We start from the raw sequence: 26,504 nt of genomic DNA, 5'->3' as shown, positions 1-26,504 counted from the left end.
CCGCCAGCAACACCTGGGGTCCCCGGGGTGGATCGCCTCCCCAGGCCGGTGGCTGCCGCCCCACCTGCCGCCCCACCCGCCGCCCGGCCTGTGGACTGTGGCCGCAGGCCCGCGGCCCTGAGAGCCGGTCCCTTACGCCTCCCTGTGAGTGAGCCAAGCGGCGGGGGACCCCCTGGCATGCACGTGTCCTCACTGGTCCTGTGCTGCGGAGCTCTCTTCCCGCCTCGGCGGCTCGCTCCCCATCAGGCCCTCGGGCTCCCCCGAGCCCCGTGATGCGCACGCAGGCCCCCGCGCCTGCCCTCTGTGCGCCCGGCCGTCCAGCCCGCCCCGCCCCTGCAGGCCCTACTTCAGCGGCCTCTGCGCTCTCGCGCCCGCAGAAGGGCCAGAAGGACGCCGACGAACCGGCCGTGGGAGGCGCGCAGAGGCCTGGAGGCTGGCGCTGCCACAGTGCCTGCCGGCTGCGCCCCTGCAATGCGGCACGTCCGGGGCCTCGCAAGAGGGGTGGCGTCAGCGTGCTGGGGCGTCCGGGGAGGCTTTCCTGGTCGGGGTCCCCGGGCCGGCGCCCAGAGCACCAGGAAGAGGCCATTTCCCAGTAGCACCGTAAGCCGCACCGGGCCTGTGACCTTGTACCCGTCTGGAAGCCTGGTGGTGAGTCACCAGGGCCGTCTCTGTGCGTCTTCAGCAACGAGGGACTTGGGGGGGACAGTGAGGCCTCACAGAACCCACAAGAGACCAGACAACACGCTGGAGCAAAGGGCGGGGCCAGGACCACATGGGGAACCCCAGTCACTGGAAAGCTGCAGGTGCGGTGTGATCCAGGAGCCTCTACGGAGCGGGACTTTACCGAGGGTCCCCTTGCCCCGACTCGAGGTCAGCTGAGGAACAAGCACCTCCTTGGCGGGCGTTGCATTTTCACACATGCCCATCGTCTGCCCAGTGGGGTTGGGGTGCTGACGAGGACCGTGCCTCTCTGGGCTTTCCAGGAATGCTGGCCCTGGGAAGCGCTTCTGGGTTTCTCCTTTCTTACAATCGGAAACTACCCCCAAAAGGGAACCGGCGTTCTGGTCGGGTATGTGGACAGGTGTAGGTACCCGGGATCTGGGGGGGATGTGGACAGAGTGTAGGTACCCGGGGATCTGGGGGGGGGTAGACAGACTAAGTAACAGCTAAGTGGAGGACTGTCCTCCTTAACCCGCGGTGGGTCGATCGTGTTCCCTAGAGGCAGGGAGGTGATGAGGACAGTCGCGATGCATGAACTAGGATAGCCTGGGGTCAGGTCTACACCGGCCGGCGCCGTGATGCTGGGCTCGTTGCCGCGCCTCCAGGACCCGATGTCCTCCGGTGAGAAATGGGCCGAGGACGGGGAGCCGTGGCTCAGAGAGGTGCCTGTGAAGTGCCAGCGGGGGGCCTCCTGCCCCGGTGTCCTTGTGTCCTTGCATCCTGGCGCCTGGTTGCAGCCTCGCCCCGTGACGGCCCAGCCGAGCTGGCGACACAGCGGGTGACAGGCCACCGAGTGGTGCTTACCCAGTGCCTGACGCGGCCCTCAGCTTGCAGGGCGAAGGCGCGGCCGTGGGCGTGCCGCGGGCCATGGGCTCCCACATGACGTTCACCCCACAGGTGGCGCGTCTTCCCATGGCGTGTACGCAACCCTTGACGTTTTTGTTTTATTTTTTTTAAGTTTTTGTTTTGTTTTTAGATTTTATTTATTTACTCATGAGAGACCCAGAGAGAGAGAGGCGGAGACCCAGGTGGAGGACGCGGGACTCGATCCCGGGACCCCAGGGTCACGCCCTGGGCCAAAGGCAGGTGCTAAACCGCTGAGCCACCCAGGGATCCCTAATCCTGACCCTTTTAATAAAAAGAAATTGTATTTTTTATGGTGAAATCTATTTAAACGACTAATTCCATCAACATTTTTAAAGTTTTTACTTAAATTCCAGTTAACAACCTCGTGTTACATTGGTTTCAGGGTACAGGACGGTCACCGAGCCCTTCAGACACCACCCCGTGCTCATCGCAGCACGTGCCCTCCTGAATCCCCATCGCTGGCCCCCCCCACCCCCGTGGTCAGCTTGTTCCCCAGAGTTCGGGTCTGTTTCTTGACTTTTCTCCCTTTGCTTGTTTGGTTTCTTAGGTCCCATGTGGGGGTGTCTGCGTGGGGCACGAGCCTTCCCTCACTGGCTCCATCCGCGGCCCTGCCCGTGGCAAGATTTCATTCTTTTTGATGCTGAGCCACACTCCAGCATGTGGACACGCGCACACGCACACGCACCCCGCTGCTTCCTCGTCCATTCACCAGCCGGTGGGTGCGGGCAGTTTCCATAATTTGGCTCCTGCACACATGGGGGTGCACGTGCCCTCTTGTGACTCAACGTAAATACGCTTCTCAGGCCAAACCGAGCTCGCCCGGGGGCTGCATTTAGCTGGCAGGCGGCCACCTGGCCATGACTTTCCCAGGGACGCTGTGGACACGTCAAGTCAGGGAGGCACGCCCGCCCTGCACAGTCACCCTGTCCCCTCGGCGGACGCTGTGGGGCCTGGGCCAGCGCCAAGGGCATCCGGGGAGCACCCCAAAGTGCGCTGCTGGGACGGCGCTCCTCGCCTCCCTGGCGCTCCTCCGCGACGGCTCCATGCACCTGCTGCCACGTGGGATGGGTTGGGCGGCTGGAAGCTCACGGGACAACTGTCTGGGTAACGTGCAGGACCTCAAGGCCTGCGCCTGGCGCGCCTGTGTCAGTCCTGGCTTCTTCTGACCTTCCCAACTTGGGCTTTCCTGTTGTCCCTCGTCACACGACCACACCCCTACCCTTCAGTCTCTGTTTTCTGGAATGAGGCATGGCATGCTATAAATAAGCCCATGTGCCGGTAAGAGCTCAAAAAAAAAAAAAAAAAAAGGCTTGTTGAAGAAGTGACTACTTGAATGACTCATCTCGCAGGCCCACCCAGAGCCCAGAGCCCTGCACAGAGCAGGTGTTCAGGAAGCGAGGGCAGGATGATGGGGTTTAGAGATGGGGAGACCACAGGCCTGCCATTTCCTAGCCGCCGGGACCTTCGCCCGACTATTCAACCTCTCTCGGCCTCCATTTCCCCACCTGTAAAATGGGATCAGCGCAGCACTCGCCTCAGCATTGCTGCAGGACGGAATGCGATGATGCGCGTGAAGCGCCTGGTACAACAGGCACCTAGTACGCGGCAGCTGTGACCGCCCCTAATCAGCGCGCCCTGGTCTGTGATGTGGTTGTTTAAGGACCTTGTTAATAAGGTGCGGCACCCACGGGCATCCTCTCGCTCTGCTCAGGCCTGACGATGAGGCCAAATGCACCCGCTGGGGAAGAGGGTAGAAGTGAGTTCCGGGAAGCCCTCTAGTTCCTCGCCTCTGTGCCCAGGTGTCTCTCCCCACGCCCAGGCCCCCGGTCGCAGGTGGCCTCCTCACCCCGCCTCGCCCCCAGCACTCTTTCCAGCATGCCCTGGTGCCGAAGACCCCGTCCTGCCCCTTCCATCACTCAGCTCCCCAGCCCTAGATCGGAACGCCCCTTTCCTGGAAGTTTCTCCTGATTCTCCCCAAGCTTTCCCTCTCCTTCCCTGGCCCTGACCGGCCAGGCCCTCTCCTGGTGATCCCTTAGGATGATCCCTTCGCATGAAGGTCTTGGGTGGGAAAACGTCAACTTTTCTCAAGTTACGTTGCAAGTGTAATGAGATTCCAACAAGAAATCTTCAAAATGTTTAATCACGTTTATTGTATCTGGAAGAATAAAAGAAAACATGTTTTAAAATAAGAGTAATTTTTTAAAGATTTTATTTTGGGATGGAGTCAGTAGTGGAGCGTCTGCCTTTGGCTCAGGCTGTGACCCTGGGGTCCCGGGATCGAGTCCCGCATCAGGTCCCTGCATGGAGCCTGCTTCTCCCTCTGCCTGTGTCTCTGCCTGTGTCGCTCATGAATAAATAAATAAAATGTTTTTAAAAAGTCAGATGCTTAACTGACTGAGCCACCAGGTGCCCCTGAATTATATCTTAGTAAAGCTGTTACCAAAACATTCCTGGCTCTGTCCCTTACAAGTTGCATCACCGGGACGAGGGACCCTACCTGCCTCTGCCTCAGTTTCCCTAAATGTACTGGCGACTGTGACAGCGGGGGAGCTTGTGAGCTTGTTGTGAGTCAATGAGGGGAATGGCGTAAGGGGTTAGCAGGGTGCTTGATGCACGCGGAGCGGAGCCCTACGTGAACAGCATCCACCGGGCACTTGCACCGTGACAGGTGCACCCGCGTGGCCGCTGTCCTGGGCACGATCCTCGTGACCTCAGGGGTCCTCCCAGCGCTTCGAGCCGTGGAGACGCAGAGAAGGCCCAGCTGGAGCGTGTGGGGGTGGGGCAGGGACGGGGCCAGGTGGCCCTGGGCCCGAGCTCGGGTTCTGAACCTCAAGGCTGTCCGGTTCCATGCGCTCGTGCCCTCGCGTTTGTGTGGATTCTCCTACTGCCCCAACCCCGTTGGCCGCACAGCCCGAGGCCCCGCTTCACGGCCCACCCACCTCCTTCCAAACTGCTTGTCTCCTGCTTACAGCTATCAGATGCCCCCGGAGAAAGGCTGCCGAGCCGGGCGGGCGCCCCCCGGGGTGGGCAGGGTCAGGCCTGGGGAGGAAGGCCCCCGGCGGCCCCCTCCTCGCCCGACAGACCTCTCAGCTTGGGCCTCGTCCTACGAGACGTGCGGCCCAGAGCCCTGGCTCGCCCGGGGCGAGCGGCTTGCTTCCCAGGTTCGGGCCCCCCAGCCCTGAGCCCCCGAGCACGGGGACGCGGCAGTCGCGGCGGCCCCCACCCGCAGGCCTGAGAGCCAGCCGTGCTGAGGCAGGGGGCTCAGCGGCTGAAAATAAAAGCCGCGTCTTGGGGGCAGGGGCCTGGGGGTGGGGCTGGCCGGCTGGGGGGCGAGGGGTGCGCCCGGCACCCCCGCGCTCAGCGGCCCGGCGGCTGCTTGTCTCCCCAGCGCGAGGCCTGTCCCCACCGAGAGCGGGCGGGGAGCAAGGCCCTGTCCGCCACCCGTGGGCACGTGGCGCCTGTGACACGCCGTGCCAGGGAGGGCGGGCAGGACCGTGATCGTTTTACGGACGGGGCCCCGGGGGTGTGAGGAGCAGCCCCTCGCGGGCTTGCGAGCCAGCAGCGATGGGCATGACGGTGGGTGGGCAGAGGAGCGTCGCCGCAGCTGGAGCCTGGGCGGCCCCAGGAGCCGAGCACGGCGGGTCGGGGAGGGCCCTGCGGAATCGGCCGCGGCCTCCCAGGTGGGAGGACAGGTGCGGGCCGCAGCCGGAGGCAGGCCGGGTCTCCCCGCAGGGCCGGCAGCGCCGGGAGGTGTCAGCAGCTGCACCCAGGGCCCTCCCACTGCGGCGGCCTGGCCGACTCCTCGGGCGCCCTCAGGAACGCACAGTCGCTGTCTCTGGTTTTACGCGTGTTTGGAAGGAAGCTGTGCTCAGGGGCTCCCGTTCCTCCAGGCTGCAGGGCTCGCGGGCGGTGCGGCAGGCTCAGTGAGAGGCGCCCCCCGGCGCCCACCCGCCCGGGCCTCCGGGGCCAGCCCGCTCACGTCTTGCCGTCCGGCCCGCTGCGGTGCCCTGGGGTCCTGGGCAGGGCCCCGCCTGCGCCCTACGCGTTTGTCTCCACGATGCACTTGAGGAACATGGTGTCGTCCTTCACGTAGGCGTGCTTGGGCGACTGCAGCCGGCTGAGGGGGAAGAAGAGCGGGCAGCCGCTGGCCACGTTGGTCTCGCTCTGCGGCCGCTGGAAGGACGCGGAGCTCAGGTCGGGCCGGAAGGCGTCGATGGCGTGCTCGCGGTTGTTCTGGTCGAGCAGCATGAAGGTGACCTGGCGGCGGGGGCGGAGGGGTCAGGCCGTGCCCTGGGACACCGTGCCGCCCCTGCCCCGCGCGGACGCGGAGTCCAAGACGCAAGGTCGGGAGCACGCTGGGCCGGGGTGGGGGCTGCCCTGGGAGTAGGGGTGGGGCTTTGAGCCAGGGGCACGGGAATCCCGAGCCACCATCACTCTGGGGCTCAGGATGGGGCTGCACAGCGACGAGGGGGCCCCACCCACACCCCCGGTGCCCCTTCCCACTCTGGACCGTGAGGCTGCTCCTGGGACCAGGCACGGGGACAAGGACAGGCGGGCCTTCCACCCAGGGGGTCGGTCGATGCCCTGAGCCCGCACGCGGACCCCAGACACGGGTGGTCCCGCGCCACACGAACCCCTTCCCTGGCTCGTGTCACTAAACTCTGGCTGCCGACCGCGGGGGTCCTCTCCCAGCTGCCGCGCTTCACGAGGCTCGGAAGGTGACGGGAACCGAGACGCTCTGGCCTCGCCTGTCACTGTGGTGAGACCCTGCGGCGGCGCTTTAAGACCCGGGGACTCCTATCCCGACCCCTGTGGCAGCCCCCCTGCCCCCCTGCCCCCCCCGGCCTGGTTCTGGAGCACCCCCTTCCTTCCCCACTCACCGTGCAGGGAACGCCTCACCCCGGCTCCTCTCCTGTCCTTCTAAATAGGTTTTTCTAAAGAAGAGCTTATTTATTTACTCATGAGATACACAGAGAGGGGCAGAGACAGGCACAGGGAGAAGCAGGCTCCCTGCGGGGAGCCCGACGCGGGACTCGACCCCGGGACCCCGGGGTCATGCCCTGAGCTGGCGGCAGACTCTCACCGCCGAGCCCCCCAGGCGCCCCTTCTAAATATTTTTTAAGACACTTTGTAACTTGGAGCAGTTCTGGGTCACGACACGCGTGGATGGAAGCTGCAGCGATTCCCCGCGCGGCCTCCCCGCACCTGGAGCCGCCCTGACACGGTGCAGCCGCCCAACGTCTGGGGTCCGCTCCGGCCTCCCCCGGGCCCGTGCACTCCCTCTCTGGGCTGGAGGACCGCCGATGACGCCCGCCCCGGGGCGCGGTACAGAGGCGGGGTCGCTGCCCTACGCTCCTGAGCGCAGCCCGAACTCACCCTCGAGCCTGATCTTTCACCGGCTCCACAGCCGCACCTGCCCCCGAATGGCCCACGGCTGGGATCCCGCAGCCCGTCGCGCCCCGTCAGGCCGGCCCCTTCACGCAGGATCACCTTTACGGGTCCTCTGGGCCCGACGGGGCCGCGCCGAGTGAACGCCCCCGTGACCACCAGCACCCGCACCCCCCACGGCACCGTGGCCACCTGCACGTTCAGGCAGCTACCCGCGACGCTGCCGGGAACACCTGTGTGCCGCCTCCGAAAACCAAAGTTTTTGACTCATCGGGCTCATCGGCCGCCTCCCAGGGCGTGCGGTGGGGTCGTGCGGGAGCGTGTTTCACGGGGTACGAAACCGCCAGACGGGCTTCCGAGTTGCGTCCCGCCCAGCCGCGATGGAGGGTTCTGGGGACTCCCCGTCCCCGCCCGCACCTGCTGCGGCCAGCGTCCCGGGCTGACAGGCGTGCCCTGCCCTGGGCTCCTTCCCATTGAGAACGCTGCCACTTGAGGCTAGCCCCACGGCACCTCCTCCAGGAAGTACTCCGTATTCACCCCCATGGGGGTCGGGGCTCCAGGCCGTCGGGGGCGCCGGGCCAGCACTTTAGCCCCCCAGTCCCTGACAGCCCCGGGCGCGAGGGGTGTGCTCAGGCTCTGGCTTTATACGAGGTGAAACTGAAAATGCAGACGGGACCAGGACCCAGGCTCCCCGCCCCCCACCCAGCCCGTACCTTGTTCCGAAAAGGCCAGGGCAGCAGAGCGTCGTACTCCCCTCTCATGATCACAATGAAGAGCGACAGGTGGGTCCTCTTCCCGGTCCCGTCCCCATTCAGGTAGAGCCGCAGGCACAGCTTGTAGCCGTACTTGGCCGTGTAGAAAGCTGAGGGGTGGAGGGCTCGGTCAGCACGGGCAGGCCCACGGGCAGTGGCTCCAAACTGAGGCGCCCCACTCCAAACTAGCGCGGCGAGGAGGACCCGGCTCCGGGAGGTGACCTCGCCCAGTCGTCTCCTACCCGTTGCTCAGCCGTCACCCAGACGGCCGCCCGGAGGTGACAGGCGCGCCCGCCGAGGACTGGATGCTGAAGCTACGGGCCCTGGCACCACGCTTCTGATTTTGCCCACCCGCGTTTTGCAGAGGGGAGGCCCAGCCCCGTGGCCGGACACACCGGGCGCTTGCGGCAGAGCCAGAAGCAGGGCCCGGGCCCACCCCACGGCACCGACTTCGTTCCGCTGCCCTAGGCCAGGTGCTCAGCCCCCTGGACGCTGGGGAGCCTGGGGCAGCTCCCGGGTCTGGCCGCCACCCCGGGTGGGCGCCCCGGGGGATGAATCATCCCTGATGATCGCCCAGAGGGGCCTGGGCTCTCCGTGGGCAGCAGAAGGGGCTGTCGGAGGGTGCGTGCCCGCGGCTGTCACCGCCAAGGCCATCGGGGCCAGGGGGCAGGCGGGAAGAGGTGCAGGAAGAACAGGAAGGCAGAGACGGGGCTGCTCCTGAGGCAGCGGGCTGGCTTGGGGAGCGCCCGCGCTAACCCGGCCTGGGGGTCGCGGGTGGGTCTGAGGAGCTGACGACCGGGACGGCGTGGAGCCGGGCCCGTGCCAGGTCGCTCACACCCGCCTGCAAAATCCTCCACCTGCCTCAGATGCACACGCGCAGGGTGACAGTGAGAGTGTTGTGCAAATACACTCGCTGTTACGTAGATGGAGCCCCCTGATTAGCAGAAACTTCTCCTGGGGCACTCAGCGGCCGAGCGCCTGCCTTCGCCCAGGTCGTGATCCCGGGGTCCGGGGGTCGAGCCCGTGTCAGGCGCCCTGCTCAGCGGGGCGTCTGCTTCTCCCTCTCCCTCTGCCCCTGCTCGTGCTCACTGCCTCTCAAATAAATAAATAAAGTCTTTTAAAAAAAAACAAACCCAAGGGACTCCTGGGGGGCTCAGCAGTGGAGCACCTGCCTTCAGCTCAGGGCATGACCCCAGGGTCCTGGGATCCAGTCCCACATCGGGGTCCCCTGCAGGGAGCCTGCCTCTCCCTCTGCCTGTGTCTCTGCCTCTCTCTGTGTGTCTCTCATGAATAAATAAAATCGTTAAAAAAAAAACCCAAGAACAAAGTAAGAGAAACATCTGCTGAGTGTTCTCCGAGGGCGCGGCGCCGGGTGAGGAAGCACCTGCGAGCTGCCCGCCGCCTACGACGCCGTTCGGCTTCCTCTGCGCTGGCCTCGCTCCCCGGCCCTGCGGACGGGGTCCTGCGCTGGCCCTGCGGCACGTCCCTGCGCCCCTCACGCCGAGCAGCTCTGGCTCGGGCACCCTCTCCGTCGCGGCCGGGAGCCCCGTGAGGTCAGTAACAACCTCATGCCACCTGGCGGAAGCGGGCGGCTAGGGACTCGAGGGGGGCCCGCGTCACTCTCCCCACCCCGGGCTCCGTGTGGCTGCGGGGCCCGCCGCCTGCGCCCCGGGGTTTAGATGGCCCCGCTGGACCCTGCGCGGCGGTCACCGGCTGGCTGCTGTCCCTGCTTGCTTCCCGGGAAGCCTGTCCCCCGCACCCCTGCACCCCGACACCACCCTGACCCCCACCCCCACCCCCACGGGTCTGCACCTGGGGGAGCAGTGGGTACCTGGTGAGAAGAGGCTGACGGTCCTGCCGCAGGCAGACTCGTGGCAGCGCCTGGTGACGTTGGTGATCTTCCACAGGAACGTGCCGTCGAAGGAGGCCTCTTCCGTGAGGCGCAGGCTCTGCTCCAGCTTGCCCAGGGCCTGGTCTTTCTGTGCCAGCGTCTGCTGCAGCTCCGCCACCTGCGCCAAGGAAGCCCAGTCACCAGGGAGCCGGGGACTTGGGGGGGGTGGCATGGGGTGGGCTCGGGGGGGGTGCATAGCCGGGGGCTACATGGAGGGGATGGGCAACAGGGAGCATGGGCGGGGATGGGGGGCATGGTGAGGCACGAGGCGGGCACGGGGGGGGGACATGGAGGGGATGGGGGATGGGGCGTGGGCAGGGACGGGGGGGCACAGATGGGGGGACATGGAGGGGATGGAGGACACGGGGCATGGGGGGACACTGGGGGGGTACAGCACAGACGGGGGGACATTGGAGGGGATGGGGGAGGGGTAACAGGGTAACGGGGGGCACGGGGGGGAGGGCACAAGGTGAGCACAGGGGCCGCGGAAAGCCTCCCCCAGGCACACATAGTGGCCTTGTGCTGTCCCCCGGCTTCCGTCCCCCCTCCGTCCTCCGCGGCCCCCACCCTACCCCACGGCCCACACAGCCGGCCCCTGGGAGCCTCCCCTCTCCACCCCGGGGGCCGCAGGACACAGCCTGTGCCCTTTCCACAGGGGGTCCCCCGACGAGGGCCAGCTGGGCTCACTGCTCAGGTACCAGAGCCAGGAAGGTTCTGGATGCACCCAACACACGGCTGCTGCCCTGGGGGGCCCACTGCGACCTGAGGCAACGGCCACATAGACAAACGCTCGAACCGGGGCCCGCTTCTCTGCCAGGTGCCCCCACTGACATTTGAGAAAAACACGGACTTGTTCTCGGGGAAGGCAGGAATGGAAGTGAGCGTCCTGAAAGGAAACCGAATCCCTAATTCTCGGCTGGGCAAGCCGGAGTCCTGAGAGGGGACGTGACCCGTCCAGGCCTGCACAGCAAGGCCTGGAGAGCTGGAACTAAATCCAGGCCTGAGCCTGCGTGAGACACCGATGGAACGTTGCTGGACAGGAAAAAAGGGGAAAAAAGGAGCACTCTTGGCACGGAGACTGGTTATATCACGACAAGTACGAGCTCTGGAGCAAGGGAGGGCACAGCCCTCTGGTCAGAGGGGTCATGTCGGGGACTTGGGGTGGGACCACCGAGGCTGCTGAGCTTCAAGGAGGAAGTCCTCGTGGACTGCTGGTCTCTGAAGACCTGTGCAGGGCCTAGGGGGCAGGTTTGCGCAGGGGCCTGCAGCGCAGGGCCGGGAACAAGGCACCAACTACACCGAGGGGCCGATTTTAGTTTAGTATAAGAAAGAACTTTCTCATAGTGAAAAACGCCCAGCGGCGGAGAGATGTGCTCGGGAGGGGAGCAGCCTGTCCCCGTAGAGATTCAGGCAAGGGATTGAGCCGCACGGGCTGCGGGGTTGGCCCTGGCCCTGCCTGTGAGTCAGCACCCTCCTAGGGGGTCCTGGGCCCCAGGAGAGGGCCTGTTTGTAGGGCAGGGCGGGTGGTGGTGGGGTCGGGGAGGAGCCTGTCTGGTTGTGGAGGATGCTGCGGGGAAGCTGCCTGCGCTCCGGACACCAGCCGGGTGGTGGGGCCTCTGAACCCACTGGGCAGGGCCTTGACCTGGGCTGCGGGGTCCCTAAGCCCACCGGGCAGGCCTGGCTGGCCGCAGGGCCTAAGCCACCAGGAAGGGCCTTGACCTGGGCCGCGGGGTCTCTAAGCCCACCAGGAAGGGCCCTTGACCTGGGCCGCGGGGTCTCTAAGCCACCGGCAGGGCCTTGACCTGGCCGTGGGTCCCGAGCCACCAGGGGCCTTGACCTGGGCCGCGGGGTCTCTAAGCCCACCAGGAAGGGCCCTTGACCTGGGCCGCGGGGTCTCTAAGCCCACCAGGAAGGGCCTTGACCTGGGCCGCGGGGTCTCTAAGCCCACCGGGCAGGGCCTTGACCTGGGCCGTGGGGTCTCCGAGCCCACCAGGAAGGGCCTTGACCTGGGCCGCGGGGTCTCTAAGCCCACCGGGCAGGGCCTTGAGCTGGGCTGTGGGGTCTCCGAGCCCACCAGGAAGGGCCTTGACCTGGGCCGCGGGGTTTCTAAGCCCACCAGGAAGGGCCTTGACCTGGGCCGCGGGGTCTCTAAGCCCACCGGGCAGGGCCTTGACCTGGGCCGTGGGGTCTCCGAGCCCACCAGGAAGGGCCTTGACCTGGGCCGCGGGGTCTCTAAGCCCACCAGGAAGGGCCCTTGACCTGGGCCGCGGGGTCTCTAAGCCCACCAGGAAGGGCCTTGACCTGGGCCGCGGGGTCTCTAAGCCCACCGGGCAGGGCCTTGACCTGGCCGTGGGTCTCCGAGCCCACCAGGAAGGGCCTTGACCTGGGCCGCGGGGTCTCTAAGCCCACCGGGCAGGGCCTTGACCTGGGCCGTGGGGTCTCCGAGCCCACCAGGAAGGGCCTTGACCTGGGCCGCGGGGTCTCTAAGCCCACCAGGAAGGGCCTTGACCTGGGCCGCGGGGTCTCTAAGCCCACCAGGAAGGGCCCTTGACCTGGGCCGCGGGTCTCTAAGCCCACCAGGAAGGGCCCTTGACCTGGGCCGCGGGGTCTCTAAGCCCACCAGGAAGGGCCTTGACCTGGGCCGCGGGGTCTCTAAGCCCACCGAGGCCTTGACTGGCCGCGGGTCTCTAAGCCCACCGGGCAGGCCTTGACCTGGGCCGTGGGGTCTCCGAGCCCACCAGGAAGGGCCTTGACCTGGGCCGCGGGGTCTCTAAGCCCACCAGGAAGGGCCTTGACCTGGGCCGCGGGGTCTCTAAGCCCACCAGGAAGGGCCTTGACCTGGGCCGCGGGGTCTCTAAGCCCACCGGGCAGGGCCTTGACCTGGGCCGTGGGGTCTCCGAGCCCACCAGGAAGGGCCTTGACCTGGGCCGCGGGGTCTCTAAGCCCACCGGGCAGGGCCTTGAGCTGGGCTGTGGGGTCTCCGAGCCCACCAGGAAGGGCCTTGACCTGGGCCGCGGGGTTTCTAAGCCCACCAGGAAGGGCCTTGACTGGGCCGCGGGGTCTCTAAGCCCACCGGGCAGGGCCTTGACCTGGGCCGTGGGGTCTCCGAGCCCACCAGGAAGGGCCTTGACCTGGGCCGCGGGGTCTCTAAGCCCACCAGGAAGGGCCCTTGACCTGGGCCGCGGGGTCTCTAAGCCCACCAGGAAGGGCCTTGACCTGGGCCGCGGGGTCTCTAAGCCCACCGGGCAGGGCCTTGACCTGGGCCGTGGGGTCTCCGAGCCCACCAGGAAGGGCCTTGACCTGGGCCGCGGGGTCTCTAAGCCCACCGGGCAGGGCCTTGACCTGGGCCGTGGGGTCTCCGAGCCCACCAGGAAGGGCCTTGACCTGGGCCGCGGGGTCTCTAAGCCCACCAGGAAGGGCCTTGACCTGGGCCGCGGGGTCTCTAAGCCACCAGGGCCCTGACTGGCCGCGGGGTTTCTAAGCCCACCAGGAAGGGCCCTTGACCTGGGCCGCGGGGTCTCTAAGCCCACCGGGCAGGCGCCTGGCTGGTCCGACCCCAGGAGGCCTGCCTGGCCGCGGGGTCTCTAAGCCCACCAGGAAGGGCCCTTGACCTGGGCCGCGGGTCTCTAAACCCACCAGGAAGGGCCTTGACCTGGGCCGCGGGGTCTCTAAGCCCACCGGGCAGGGCCTTGACCTGGGCCGTGGGGTCTCCGAGCCCACCAGGAAGGGCCTTGACCTGGGCCGCGGAGTCTCTAAGCCCACCGGCAGGGCCTTGAGCTGGGCCGTGGGTCTCCGAGCCACAGGAAGGGCCTTGACCTGGCCGCGGGTTTCTAAGCCCACCAGGAAGGGCCTTGACCTGGGCCGCGGGGTCTCTAAGCCCACCGGGCAGGGCCTTGACCTGGGCCGTGGGGTCTCTAAGCCCACCAGGAAGGGCCTTGACCTGGGCCGCGGGGTTTCTAAGCCCACCAGGAAGGGCCCTTGACCTGGGCCGCGGGGTCTCTAAGCCCACCAGGAAGGGCCTTGACCTGGGCCGCGGGGTCTCTAAGCCCACCGGGCAGGGCCTTGACCTGGGCCGTGGGGTCTCCGAGCCCACCAGGAAGGGCCTTGACCTGGGCCGCGGGGTCTCTAAGCCCACCGGGCAGGGCCTTGACCTGGGCCGTGGGGTCTCCGAGCCCACCAGGAAGGGCCTTGACCTGGGCCGCGGGGTCTCTAAGCCCACCGGGCAGGGCCTTGAGCTGGGCTGTGGGGTCTCCGAGCCCACCAGGAAGGGCCTTGACCTGGGCCGCGGGGTCTCTAAGCCCACCGGGCAGGGCCTTGAGCTGGGCTGTGGGGTCTCCGAGCCCACTGGGCAGGGCCTTGAGGTGACCGTGGGGCCTCTGAGCCCACCTGGCAGGGCCTTGAGCCGGGCGGCGGACCCCCGAGCCCACCGGGCAGGGCTGGGCTCCCAGCTCACCTGCTGTTCCAGGCTCAGGATGTGCTCGCGGTCCAGCTGGCTCTGGTGGATGGAGGCGGCCAGGGCCAGGTGGGAGGCCTCCACCTCCTTGTTGAGGACGGCCACGATGTTCTCGAACACGCGCAGCTTCTCCTGCAGCTCAGCCAGGGGCTTCTCCTTTGTGAGGCGCTGCAGGGTGTGCTCGTCCTGGCTGTCGGAGCGGGGCGCCCGGTAGCAGTCCAACTCCAGGTCCCCAGCCACCTCCACGGCCGCCTGCAGCTGCAGATCCGACAGGTTCCGCTCCAGGGTCAGGGCCGCGCCCCCGGGGCCACGTGGGGCCATCCACGGCGTCACGCACCCCAGCAGCAGGTTGAGGTGGGTGGTCTGCGAGGCGACCTCGTGCTCCTGCATCAGCCTGGGGCTGCCCTGCGGAGGGTGGTGGGGCTCATTGTCCTGCTGCCCCAGGGCTCCCGGGAAAGTCATGTCCCCCCACCCAGCAGAAGGGAGGAAGAGGGCGCTGGTGAGGGCCCTGGCATCACACACACCCGGCCCACGCGCCTCCTGCCCACTGGAGCATCCGCGGTGCCTCAGCTGTGTGCAGGGGTGAATCAGGACCACGCAGAGGGGGGCGGTGTGGTGAGTGACTTGGGGCTGGGGGAGACATTACAAGAACGTCCCCGAGCACAGAGAGGATTCGCTAGTGGGATCTGTTGCGCTGACAGGTCAGTAATGTTAGGGGCACCCAGCGGCGCAGCCTGACCCGGAGGGAAAACCTGGGGCGGAGCGAGGACACCTGAGCCCATCCGAGCCCACCCCGAGCGGGGACGCCCCGGGCCTACCTTGTAGGGGCAGCCCACTCCAGCAAACGGGCAGCCGACCTCAGCCTCAGCCACCTCAGGCGGATCCTGGAAGCGACAAGCGTGTCACCACATGTTAAGGGGTCCCAGCGGCCACCCGGCTCTCCTGCAAAGCCCAGGACCCAGCAGGGCGCCAGCGGGTGGCCCTGAGGAGGCACATGCTGTTCCGTCCGCCGGGGACTCCTTCAAACCCGACCCAGGCCTCTGCTGCTGTCCTGCTGGCAGCGCTGCCCCCTCCTGTCAGGACTGGTCCACCCGGCTTGACAGTTGTCCCCACTGCTCTGGGCGCCTGTGAGGGTCACAGTAGCATTTCCAGCGTGGGGGGCAGTGACCACTGCGGGGGCGATGCTGGGTACACGCTGGCTGCTTGAGTGAGCACCTCCCCTCTCCTGCAGCCCCAGGGCCTCTCCCCATCTCCCCCTCCCGCAGCCCCGGCGCCTGTCCCCGTCCCCCCCTTCCTGCAGCCCCAGGGCCTGTCCCCATCTACCCCCTCCCCCTGCCCTGGGCTTCAAGCACAGCCTGTCCCCAACGAGGCACAGGACCCAGACGTCCCGCTGAGGCAGGGGCAGGGGTGGCCTTGGCGGAGCCGGGACGGGAGCTGCAGCCTCTCCCAGCAGGTGGGGGGGCGTGGGGACGGTGGGGTCCCCGAGACTGGTGCGGCCCTGGGCCCTGGGGGCCCAACCAAGGTGTGCTCTTGCCCAAAGCAGGAGTCGAACGAGGGATAAGGAGGCGGGAGCCGGGCACCGAGGGCTGGGAGTGCGTAGACCCCGCGGGTGGAGGGGTGGGGCGCGTGGTCGGGGCGCTGGGCCCCGCTGCTGCGGTCTCTGCGGGGCAGGCCCAGAGCTCAGGACGGCGCTGCCCGGGGGACTGAGGATGAGCAGGGGGGTGGTGGCCGGTCCCACGGACTCAGGGGCGCTCCAGGGGCCTAGGCGGCCAGCCAGGCTGTCCCAGGCCCCCTCGGGGCAGCACACGCTCCTGGGGGAGCTGCGGGGCGTGGGGGACGCTGCCTGTAGGCGCGCCAGGCCCGTTCCAGTCACTTGACACCCAAACTGTTGGGTCCTAGGAGACTTACTAACCTCTCCCTGCCTCGGTTTCCTTATCTGCAAAATGGGGATGAGGATGACACTGCCCTGTCCCTGCGCAGGTCATCTGCTGGGACTCCCACCCCTGAACGTGACTGTGTTTGGAGGCGGGGTCTTCACGGAGGTAATGAGGTCAGAGTGAGGGCGGGATAACACGCCGCCGGGGAGGGCAGCGGCTACACGCGGGCCGGGTCGGACAGACCCGCCTCCCTCAGCCCCCAGGGCCGCGAGAACGGGCGCTGAGTGGCTGAGGCCGCGCGGCCTGCGGGCTTCTGCGCGGGGAGTGCAGCCGCGTGGGCCCCGGCGGCCGTGGGGCCGGTGTGCACGGCGTGGGGAGCGCGGCCCGCGGCCTCCGCGCCCCGCAGGCTGTTCTGCTGCCCTCGGGTCTGCTGCTTTCCCCTCCCCCTCATTTAATCCCTGCATCTCGCCCTCTTTTAAAACAAGACTTATTTACCTGCCTGAGAGAGAGCGGGCGGGTGGGGAGGGACAGCGCGGGGAGGATCCTGAAGCGGACCCCTCGCGGAGCGTACAGCCCCACGTGGGGCTCGATCCCAGGACCTGAGGTCATGACCCCAGCTGGAATCAGGGGTCGCAGGCTCCGCCGCGGAGCCACCCAGGCGCCGCCCGCACCTCTTGGACCCCTAGTGACTGGCCCGGTAAGACCCTTCGGGCCTGGGCTTCCTCGGGCAGGTGGAGGCATCCTGAAGGTGCGCGTGTACCTGGGCCGCGGCGCCTGGCGTGTGTCCCCACAGGGTCCCCGCAGGACCTCGGGAGGCGGGTGGGCCGGACCAGCTTCCTGTCTGTCCGGGGAAGCCCGGGCCGTGGCAGCCGTGAGCTCACGTGGGCCTGAGGCCGCGGAGCCCCGGGCTGGGCCTCTGTCCAGTTAGAGCCCTGCCGGCCCTGCTGCCCCCCCCCGTCCCCCCAGCACCGCGGCCGCGGCCCTCACGCCCCGGAGGAGGCTGCGGCTGAGCCTCGGCTTCTGCCTCAGTGGGGAGCCGACGGCCGGGGTGGCTCAGGGCAGCGCCGAGGAAGGCAGCGGCCGAGTCCATGGCCCGGGTCCTCCCGCCCAAGGGGAGTCCTCGCCTTAACCAGAGGTGGCCCCCCCGAAAGGGTGGGGACGAGGCGCAGGCGGGGAACCGGCTGGGGCTGCGGAGGGAGGATGGGCGCCTGTCCGGGCCTGGTGCGCGTCTCGAGCCCCAAGCGTCCCCACGCGAGCCCCCCCCCCCCGCCCCACCGCCTGCAAGAAATGACGTTCACAGTGGAATTGCCTCTGAGGAGGAAACAGAAAGATCCCGGCCCGCGGGGACGCTGCTCCTCCCGGCTGCGCCCCAGGGGCCCGCGGGCCGCTCCCCGCCCTTTGCAGTGGCACCGCAGGTGCGTCGGGAGCCCCCAGGGCGCTGCGGCCTCTGAGCGGCGAGCGCCTCGAGGTGCGGGGCACAGGGACCCGCCACTGCCCGCAGCAGAGGGCCGGCCACGCGGCGGCTCTGGGGCTCGGCACCCCGGGGTGCGGCCGGGCCCTTCACGCGGGCGGGGGCCGGTGGGGTGCACCTGCCTATGCGGCCCAGCCTCCTCCCTGCCGCCACCTGTTGCCTCTTTGGCAGCTTCTGCTCCCGCGTCCTGCGGAAGGCCCGGCCTGGGTCCTGGTCCACACCCGTCTTGCCCTTTCCCGTGTTCCCGTCACACTTGGTGGAGTCCACACGGCCTGCGTGACCCAAACCCGCATTGGACACTTGGGGTCACCCGAGGTGCCTGCAGCCTGGAGGCAGGGGTCACGACCCAGGTTTGCCTCCTACTGCGATGGGACCTTGGTCCACGCGCACCTGCTCCCTGGGCCTCAGTATGTCACCTGCAAGCTGGGAGACGTGGGCTATCGCCCCACCCGTGACACCACGTGTCACAGGGCCGTGAAGCTACCGAGGCAACTCGCGAGGCCAGAAGGGCCCAGGGTCATCCGCAGGCATCACGCTTCCAGGGACACCGGTACACGGGGCGCACGGCTGTCGCCAACGAGGGAGACTGGGACGGGGCCCGAGGAACACGGGCGGCGTCCTTCCACGGAGGCAGGCCTGCTTCGAGGGGCGGCGGGCGGCGGGCCGACGGAAACACGGAGGGAAACACACGTGGGCGCCGTACAAGCTGGACACGGAGCGAGCGTCAGGGGCGCCCTGGGCGGAGGAGGTCACAGGCCCGCGGCCCAGCGTAAGTCATGGCATCGCATGCCAGCTGCGGGCTTCTCCAGGGGCGTCCGAGGCCAGAGGGTGGGAGAAGCCGTCCTCTCCCCAGGCTCGCCGGGACACAGACCTGAACGCTTTTCCCAGACACCCGCTGTTCCTTATTTCGCTGTCCCATCCTTGGGCAGGTTGGGGTGGGCCGTGGCAGGTCGTGGCGGGTTGTGGGAGACAGTGACAGGTGGTGGCAGGCGGTGGCGAGGGCCGTGGCAGGCCGTGGCGGGCCGTGGCGGGCCGTGGAGGGCCGGAACCGGGCCGCTAACCAGGTCACAGTGACCCTTTAACCTCTGGCCTTGCGTTAGTGCCGAGCCCACGGCTGGAGCACTTGTGGGACAGACACTAGGCCGATGCGGTCAGAGGACGAGGACCCCCTAAGAAGCACCTGGCCTGGGTGCTGTCCACAGGCTGGGCGCCGGGTTACCTCGGCCGGTCCCTGGCCACCCCGCACCCCATTTCCCAGGCTCTCCTGCACCCACAGACTTCAGAACGACCACGTACGCAGAGCATTGACTTCTCATCAGCGGCTTTCCTTTGGTCAAAGCCCCCAAGTTCCCTTCGGGGTCAGGAGGCAGAGAAGCTTCTGGTCTTCCCAGTCTGTGGCTCTGTGCAGGTGGAGACCACCTGTGCGTGAGCCTCACCCCGGGCCGGGAAGCCGGGGTGGGAGGTCTGCAGCTGCCGGCGCCCCAGAGGCCCCCGTAGGCAGCACCCAGGCCCCCCGAAGCCCATCGGCGTCCGTCATTCTCCCATCGGAGGCCCCTGGCGTAAGGAGCAAGCGGCAGCCTGTGCCCTGCACGACCCCGGAGCCCCCAGAGCCCGCGGGGTGGGGGCGGCAGGAGGGGGCGGGTGCCAGGCTCCCCCCTTAGAGCACGGGTTCTGGTTTCGCATTCACAAGGATGAAGACTTAAAGCCACTGGATTACGGCATCGAAAGGTCTCTCACCTCTCAGACCGGAGATTCGTACAATGAACACGTATTGATTTTGTTAAAGAGGAAGAAACACGACAAAGTGGAAACGGTCCCGGAGCGCTGGAGCGGGCAGGGGCCCCGGGAGGTGGCGGCGGCCTCCCTGGGCAGGGACCGTCCGGGCCGTGGGTGCTGACCCCTCCCGCTGGGCTCCCGGGCCCGAGACGCCCACCGGCAGCCTGGGCCTCGCACGGGCTCTGACCTGGCGCAGGCCCGAGGGCTCGCGGCTCACCCTTCCTCCCGTGGGGGCCTGCAGGGGACGGGCTGCTGAGATGGGGGTCCCTCCGCTCTCTGACGGGAAGGGACAGGAAGGCGCCAGGACTTGTGGCCTCCGGCTTCCACTTGGCCATTCATGGCGGTCACCTGGCTGGCGCGGGTCCCGGGGTGCCCCTGCGGCGCCCACCTGGCTCCTCACTTGGCGGCAGGAGCGCCATCTGGGCCGCGGGCGTCGGGCTCCGACGCTGGGCCGTGGTCTCGGGTGGGAGGGCCCGTGGGCTGCGGGCAGCAGGGGCTTCCAGCGGGTGACGGCGGCCGGAGGGGAGACCCCGGCAGAGACTCCCCGGCGGGTGCAGGGTCCTCCGTGGACCACCGCGGCCTCTCACCGCCTCGGCCCACGCACGTTTGTTCTTTTTTTTAATTGGAAGATTGACGTGCACATTGCCGTTTTAAAAATTGTACCAAGTGAAGACTTTCTCATTAACCCCGTCACCTCCCGCCCCCACCATTCCATTTGCGTGGAGACGCGTCCGGGGAGGACGGATCCCGGACAAGGGCTCCTTCTACGAACGGAAGGCGTCGGCCCTCCAAGAGTCTCACTGCGATTTCCTTGCTTGTCTCACTTGGTCACCGGCTGGCGGGAGCGGCCCGGCCCGGGTTGGCACGTGGGAGCTTCACGGGCCGCAGGTCCAGGGCCACACGCCCCGTCTGGACACAGGGATCCGGAGCGTGCTCCCCTGGGGGCTCACACCGCACGGCGGCTCTTGTTCCTACAAGCACAGCCCGGCCGAGCCTGGGGGGCGGACCGCGGCCTCCCCGCGGGGGGCGGGCGGGGGCAGGACGGCCGTCTAGGTCCCCAGGTGGCACCCGTCACCCACCCACCTGTGCCGGGGCGGCGCAAGCAGCCGAGCCCAACACGGTAACGACCGGCTCGGCGCTGAGGACCAGAAATCTGAACCGCATAAGGTCTTCTTCATGTCACCAAATGCCACTCTTTTGAGTTGTTAAAACCAGTTAGAATATAAAAGTCATTCATTCTTCACCCGGCCCCGCAGGCTGGGTGCACCGTGTCCTCCCCGGTGGGTCACCTTGCCGCCTAGGGACCCGCCCTGCCCCACCCTAGGCTAGAGGCGGGAGCCTGCGGGGGCTTCGGGGTGCTCACCTCCGCACGCCCAGCACCCTGCCCAGCGCCCTTCCCGGCCACGTACCTTCTCCTGCGACAGCGGGCTGCCCGGGCTTCCAGACTGCGGGTCGTCCCCCTGGCACTTTGGGCAGATCTGGTCCTCGCTGCTCCTGGGGACACGGGAACACACGCCGCCGACACGTTCACGGGCTGCCAGCGGGCCGCAGGCTCACCGCCCCGTGCCAGCACCCCGGGGCCTGGCCGGCAGCCGCCTGACCTGGGGCGGCGGGGTGTCATCCCCGACTCACCGCCCCACCCTGCAAGGCTGTCGGGTTCAGACACCAGAGCGCGCTTGATCACAGGCGCAGCCCGACGCCCGCCGGGCCGAGGACGTCCTACCCCGCTGACCCGCTTTCTGAAAACCCGAAGAACTCTGAATTCCCAAATACATGTGACCCAGGGCCTCGGGTAAGGGACTGTGGACACGTGGCTGCGTGTGCCCTCTCGGCCACTCTGCTTGGCCTGGGGTCTCACATCTCCAGCGACGACAGGTGACCACAGGCCATTAGAACAAGAAGGAGCCTCCGAGAGCAAGTGACCCAAGGCTCTTCACCAGGAGCGCGGGTCAGACTCTGAGCGGGCGACGCCGGGACCCACATGCTGTCAGAACGCTCCCGAGTGATGCTGACCCACGGGACGGCCACCTGTCGGTGGGAGCACCTGTCGGGGGAGCACTCGCCACAGGGAGCACCCGTCAGCGGGAGCCACATGTCAGAGGGAGCACCTATCAGTGGGAACCACCCATCACAGGGAGCATCCGTCAGAGAGAACACCTGTTACAGGGAGCACCCATCACAGGGAGCCACCCATCAGAGGGAGCCCTTATCAAAGGGAGCATTTATCAGAGGGAGCACCCATCAGCAGAAGCACCCGTTTGCAGGAGCACCAATCGGTGGGAGCACCCATCAGAGGGAAGCACATGTCAGAGGGAGCACCTGTCACAGGGAGCACCCGTCAGAGGGAGCACCCGTCAGTGGGAACCACCGGTCAGGCCCATCTTAGATGGGAGGAAAGAAGGCCCCGGGGATGTTGGGTGGGCCCGGTGCAGACAGAGTCAGGAGCTGAGCTCTTCGGGCCTTAGGCCTGGACCCCCGACACCCCAGTCAGTGCCTGTCCCCGCCTGTCCCGTTTTGGAGGAATGGGGGGAGGCCAAGAGAGCCGCCACGAGAGCCTGTGGTGAACCCCGAGCGACATACAGTCGGCCTTTGCTCCCGGCCTCCCCACCTGGCTTTCCCACAGCCACATCCTCCCCCCTCTGCACAGCCTCCCCCATCACAGCACTCGACCTTCTGGGGCCTTCCTGATTCCGTTTTCCCACCGTCTTACTCCGTAAAGCCCCAAATGAAGGTCACGGTGGGGGCACGGGGTTTTAGCAGCACAGGTGGCAGGAACGTGACCCGGGGCAGGCTGACCCAGCCTCCCCTCGTCCATCTAGGGCCACGGCAGTACAGGGCCACCCCTCCAGGCTCCTCCGAAGATCCAAGGGGACAGTGCTTAGCACACAGTAGGTGCCTGATAGTTGCTCCAGACTGATGCTCATAATACCGTCACCTCCCTGAGTCCTGTGTCGTAAACACACGTACACACGTGCTTTTACATGTTCCATACGACACGCGCGGCGCACACTGCATCTTAGACGGTCGTAGGGTGTATGTTCCGTATAAACAGGCGTTTGCGTACAGACGCACGCAACCTGACACGTTGTCGAGCAATGGAGGGGTGTGGACCCCTGTCGGCGCAGGCGGCTGGAGCCCCCTGAGGGGAGTCGCGGCAAACCGCACCGGGCGGGCGCGTGAAGGAGCCGCGTGTTGACCAGGGGGCCACACCCGTTAGAGGAACTTGCCCGCAGCTGTCGTCGGGGCACGAGGGCGGCGGAGGCGGCTCACAGCCAAAGACACTGAGGCCCTAAGACGCCGGGCGCTGTGCCCCGGGCCACAGGTCAGTAGACGGCCCCACGGGGCGCAGAGGCCCTCGGCGCCCGGCGCCCGGCCCCCGGCTGCTGGGGCCCAACACCCTCCACGGCTGCCGTGCCCGCCGTCCTGTAGGGCCACGGCCGCAGGTGCCGACAGGTGAGGCCACCTGCCCTCGGCGCCCTCGGGGGCCCTGCCCTGGGCCCCGGCCCCCGCCCCTTGCTCCCCCGGCCCCTCACCTCACGTTCTCGGGGAGACAAGCGGCACAGCGGAGGGCCCTGGGCTCTGCCGGCTCCTGGCAGGCGACGGGGGGGCACCCAAAGGGAAACTCGTTCTCGTCGGGCGCCGGGCGGGGGCTGCTGGCCGAGCCGGAGGCCATCCTGGGGCCGCGGGGACAGCAGCCGGGGCAGCGTGGGCCGAGTCGCGAGGCGCCTGTGTGCTGCGCGGGGTCTGGCGCCCGGTCCTCTCGCCGCCTGTGGCTCCACGTCACGGCTGAGTCACCGCGGGGACGGGGCAGGAATTACCCGCTGCAGAGCAAGAAATCCCCTGGATGGTGGCAGGCGCTTCGGGGAGGTCCGTCGTGCTTTCAAGTGAGAGAAAAGGAAAACAAGAGTGAGAAAAAGAACTGAGCCTCGGATTTTCAGGAACTGCAATCCGAGTTCCCAGCCGAGCACCTTGGCTGCCAGGGGCCCCCCTCCTCCCTGGGGACACAGCTGCGACCGGTCTGAGCCCGGGGACCCCAGGAGAACTGTGGGGGAGCTCCCTGCGCGGAAATCCCCAGGGCTCGCAGGCAGGGCCCAGAGCGCATCTCAGGTGAAAGCCGCTTCGCCCACGGGCTCCCGGCCGCAGCTGTAAGAAAACCCGGGCCAAGCCCGGAGGGCCCTCCCCGGCCCTCCCGGCCCTCCCCGGCCCTCCCAGTGACGACACCAGCCTCCCCTCCTCTGGGAGCAGGACGTGCCCAGCGCCCTCCCCACTTCCCCTCAGGAAGTCACAGGGGGCCGCATACTTGGGGCGCGTCCCTGCGTCCTTGCACCTCGGCTCCGAGAACAAAGCTCTAGGTAAACACGAGCCAGGGGGACGCAGGCCACGGGGATGGCTGCCGGCGGGTCCCCCGCGCGTGGGCGACGTCCTTCTGCTCCTCTGGGCAGCCTGGCGGGGGCTGACGGCAGGGCCGGGGCGCGGGGCCCAGAGCAACGAGGCCCAGAGGCCGGGCCGGGCAGCCTGAGCCGCAGGTGCGAGGAAGCCCGGCTGGTTCTCGGGGCGCACGGTGGAGGCCAAGGCCACCGTGGGCTTGCGGAGCCTCCCTGCCAGCACCCCGCGGGCGGGAGATCCCCCTGCGCCTCCCCATCCTGCCAGATTCCACAAACGTCCCCGTGGTTTCGTGGTTTCCAGGCCTGGCCTTTGAGGCCGGACCCACCCACGCAGGTCCCCATCTTCCGCTTACCGGCTGGGGGTCCTGGGCCTGCTCTTTAATTCCTCTGGACCTCGTCCTTGCTCCTGCAAAGCGGGACAGGATAGGAATGTGTCACTTGGTCTGACAGTCGTGGGGACCCAGGGAATGCGGGTGGCCTGCCATGCGGGGCGTTGCCCTGGGGTGCTGGGAGGCCGAGGCGTCGCATGCCAGGGTTTGCGGCCCCACTCCTCAGGACCAGGATGGGAGGTCTCCATGGCCATCGTCCCTACGTGCCTCACGGGGTCGGGGCAGCTCGGCCGTCCTCTGACCCTAGAAGAATTCGACTGTCCCCCTTTCCTGGTGCGGCAAAGAGGAGACAGCGCCTCCCCCTGCAGCTGTGCATCGGGGCACCACCCTGGCGGGCCACCCGCAGCAAACGACCTTGGGGCCTCCTGGAGAGAGCTCCCAGAGGGGCACCCCCTCAGCCCCAGCCCCAAGCTGCGCGTCCCTGCACCCCCACCAGTTCCCTCTCCCTCCGTCTGGCACAGGCACGCACCCATCTCTCCATCTGAGCCCTGGGGCCCTTGCTTCCTGGGCCCTGGCCCCCCTGGGCCCGGCGTCCCCCTACCAGGTCCTCCCTGTCGGCATGGAGAGACGCCCAGCTGTCCCAATAATGAGAGTGAGAAACGGCAGGTGGCATTCCAGCACCGGGTCATGTACTCGTAACCCCTCCCCTAGTCTTCGTGTGACCCCCATGAGGCAGGGAGTGTCACCATCACCCCCACTTTACAGATCAGGGGCTGAGGCACACCGGTTAAGGGACTTGCTCAAGGTCTCGCAGGCAGCACGGGGCTCCTGCCCAGGGCCTGGGCTCCCACCACATTCTGTGTTAAAACGCCCTGGGCCCTCACCCCAAAGTCCTCTCCGGCATCTACACTGTCTCCATGCTTTAAGGGGACTTGTAGAAAGGGCTGTCTACACAGAGAGCTCCTCACTTGAGCCTCTGGAACCATCTCCTCAGGGACCTCAATATTGGCATCACCAGTGCCCGGGCCCCCACCCCAGCACCTGACACCGTTCTGGCCTCACCTTCAAACTCCCTGCCTTCCTTGGCTTCTGCAGCCCTGCGTGTGCCCCGCCTCCCCACCTCTGGCTCCTCTTCCTCCCGGCCCCCTTCTCTTCTGCTCGAGCCTCCCCTGGTCCCGCCACTGCGCGGATCCCCAAGGTTGGAGTGTCCCGTGAGGACCCCACTGGTCCCATCCATCCATGTGACCTTTACGGTGCACCTAAGGGGAGTCTTGGTGGTCTGCCCATGGAATGGGTTTGGGTGCCCAGCTTGGTGACCCTATGCATCCTGGTGTGAGCACTGCTTGTCCCCCCCGCCCCCGCTTGATGGCCTATCTGGGCACCCCAGCCCCGTCCCTGCGGTGCATCCCCACACCCCTGGCGCCATGGCAGTACGGGCAGCAGGTGCAGCAGGTGAGGCAGATGCAGCAGGGGCGGCAGGGGCGGCAGGGTGGCAGGGGCAGCAGGTGAGGCAGGTGTGGCAGGGGCAGTAGGGGCAGCAGGTGCAGGAGAGGTAAAAGGGCCGGCAGGAGCAGCAGGGGCGGCAGGGGCAGCAGGTGCAGTGGGGGGGGGCAGGTGTAGGAGGAGCAGCAGGTGCAGCAGGGGCAGCAGGTGCAGCAGCGGGGCAGGTGCAGGAGGGGAGGCAGGTGCAGTAGGGGCAGCAGGTGCAGGAGGGGCGAAAGGGCTGGCAGAGGCAGCAGTGGCAGCAGATGCAGCAGGTGCAGCGGGGGGGCAGGTGTAGGAGGAGCAGCAGGTGCAGGAGGGGCAGAGGGGCAGCAGGTGCGGCAGGTGCAGGAGGGGCAGCAGGGGCAGTGGGGGCAGGAGAGGCAAAAGGGCCGGCAGGAGCAGCAGGGGCGGCAGGTGTGGCAGGGGCGGCAGGTGTGGCAGGGGCGGCAGGTGCAGCAGGGGGGCAGGTGTTGGAGGGGCAGCAGGTGCAGCAGGGGCAGCAGGTGCGGCAGGTGCAGGAGGGGCAGCGGGGGCGGCGGGGGCGGCAGGGGGGCAGGTGCGGCAGGTGCAGGAGGGGCGAAAGGGCTGGCAGAGGCAGCAGTGGCAGCAGATGCAGCAGCGGGGCAGGTGCAGGAGGGGCGGCAGGGGCAGCAGGGGGGCAGGGGCGGCAGGTGCGGCAGGTGTGGCAGGTGCAGCGGGGGGGGGGGCAGGTGTTGGAGGGGCAGCAGGTGCAGCAGGGGCAGCAGGTGCGGCAGGTGCAGGAGGGGCAGCGGGGGGGCAGGTGCGTCCCTGTCCGTGGCGGGTGGAGGGTGGGGGCCGGGCCCCCGGGCTGCCGCCTCCCGCGGCAAGGGCTGGGGTGGGGGCGGGCTGCGCACCTGGCACCTGGCGAGGCCGCGGCGAGCGGGGGCGGGGCGTCCGGCGGGGCGGGGCGGGGCGGGGGGCGCGGGTGCAGGGGCGCGGGGCGCGGGTGCAGGGGCGCGGGTGCAGGGCCTCCAGCCTCGCCTCCCCGCGGCCCGCGGAGCTTCCGGTGGGGCGTGGGGCGGGGACGCGGCCCGGGAGGCGGAAGCGGGAGGCGGCGGCGGGGGCGGGGGCGGGGCGAGCGCTTCCCGC

At 67.8% G+C, this 26,504-nt stretch overlaps 1 protein-coding gene across 2 annotated transcripts; it reads right to left on the bottom strand.

Annotated features, from left to right (window-relative positions):
- Positions 1 to 1,165: 1,165 nt before the first annotated feature.
- Positions 1,166 to 26,298, bottom strand: TRAF1 (TNF receptor associated factor 1). 2 transcript variants are annotated; one of them, XM_055302103.1, is made up of 9 exons: positions 26,270 to 26,298; positions 23,934 to 23,986; positions 22,729 to 23,072; positions 20,605 to 20,689; positions 14,890 to 14,955; positions 14,072 to 14,476; positions 9,559 to 9,736; positions 7,689 to 7,837; positions 1,166 to 5,844 (listed from the first exon to the last, which is right to left on the bottom strand). In XM_055302103.1, exons 3-9 carry the CDS (start codon positions 22,866 to 22,868, stop codon positions 5,626 to 5,628), a joined length of 1,242 nt encoding a protein of 413 aa, XP_055158078.1. In that variant the 5' UTR covers positions 22,869 to 23,072; positions 23,934 to 23,986; positions 26,270 to 26,298; the 3' UTR covers positions 1,166 to 5,625. The 2 variants fall into 2 exon arrangements, with proteins under 2 accessions (XP_055158078.1, XP_055158079.1); XM_055302104.1 differs by lacking the exons at positions 23,934 to 23,986; positions 26,270 to 26,298 and adding an exon at positions 23,164 to 23,353.
- Positions 26,299 to 26,504: the final 206 nt, after the last annotated feature.

Source organism: Nyctereutes procyonoides, unplaced genomic scaffold, assembly GCF_905146905.1.
Source record: "Nyctereutes procyonoides isolate TBG_1078 unplaced genomic scaffold, NYPRO_anot_genome, whole genome shotgun sequence".
Classification (NCBI taxonomy): Eukaryota; Metazoa; Chordata; class Mammalia; order Carnivora; family Canidae; genus Nyctereutes; species Nyctereutes procyonoides.
Note: the sequence above shows the minus strand (reverse complement) of the source record. Positions and strands in the feature narration are given on the sequence as shown.

Excerpts from the sequence above, each read along its gene's own strand:
- TRAF1 (XM_055302103.1), bottom strand. The coding sequence starts at position 22,868 with ATGGCCTCCGGCTCGGCCAGCAGCCCCCGCCCGGCGCCCGACGAGAAC. Across the intron at positions 14,956-20,604 it reads GCCCGCTGTCGCAGGAGAAG|GATCCGCCTGAGGTGGCTGA; the intron begins GTACGTGGCCGG and ends TGTCGCTTCCAG. Across the intron at positions 14,477-14,889 it reads GAGTGGGCTGCCCCTACAAG|GGCAGCCCCAGGCTGATGCA; the intron begins GTAGGCCCGGGG and ends CACCCTCCGCAG.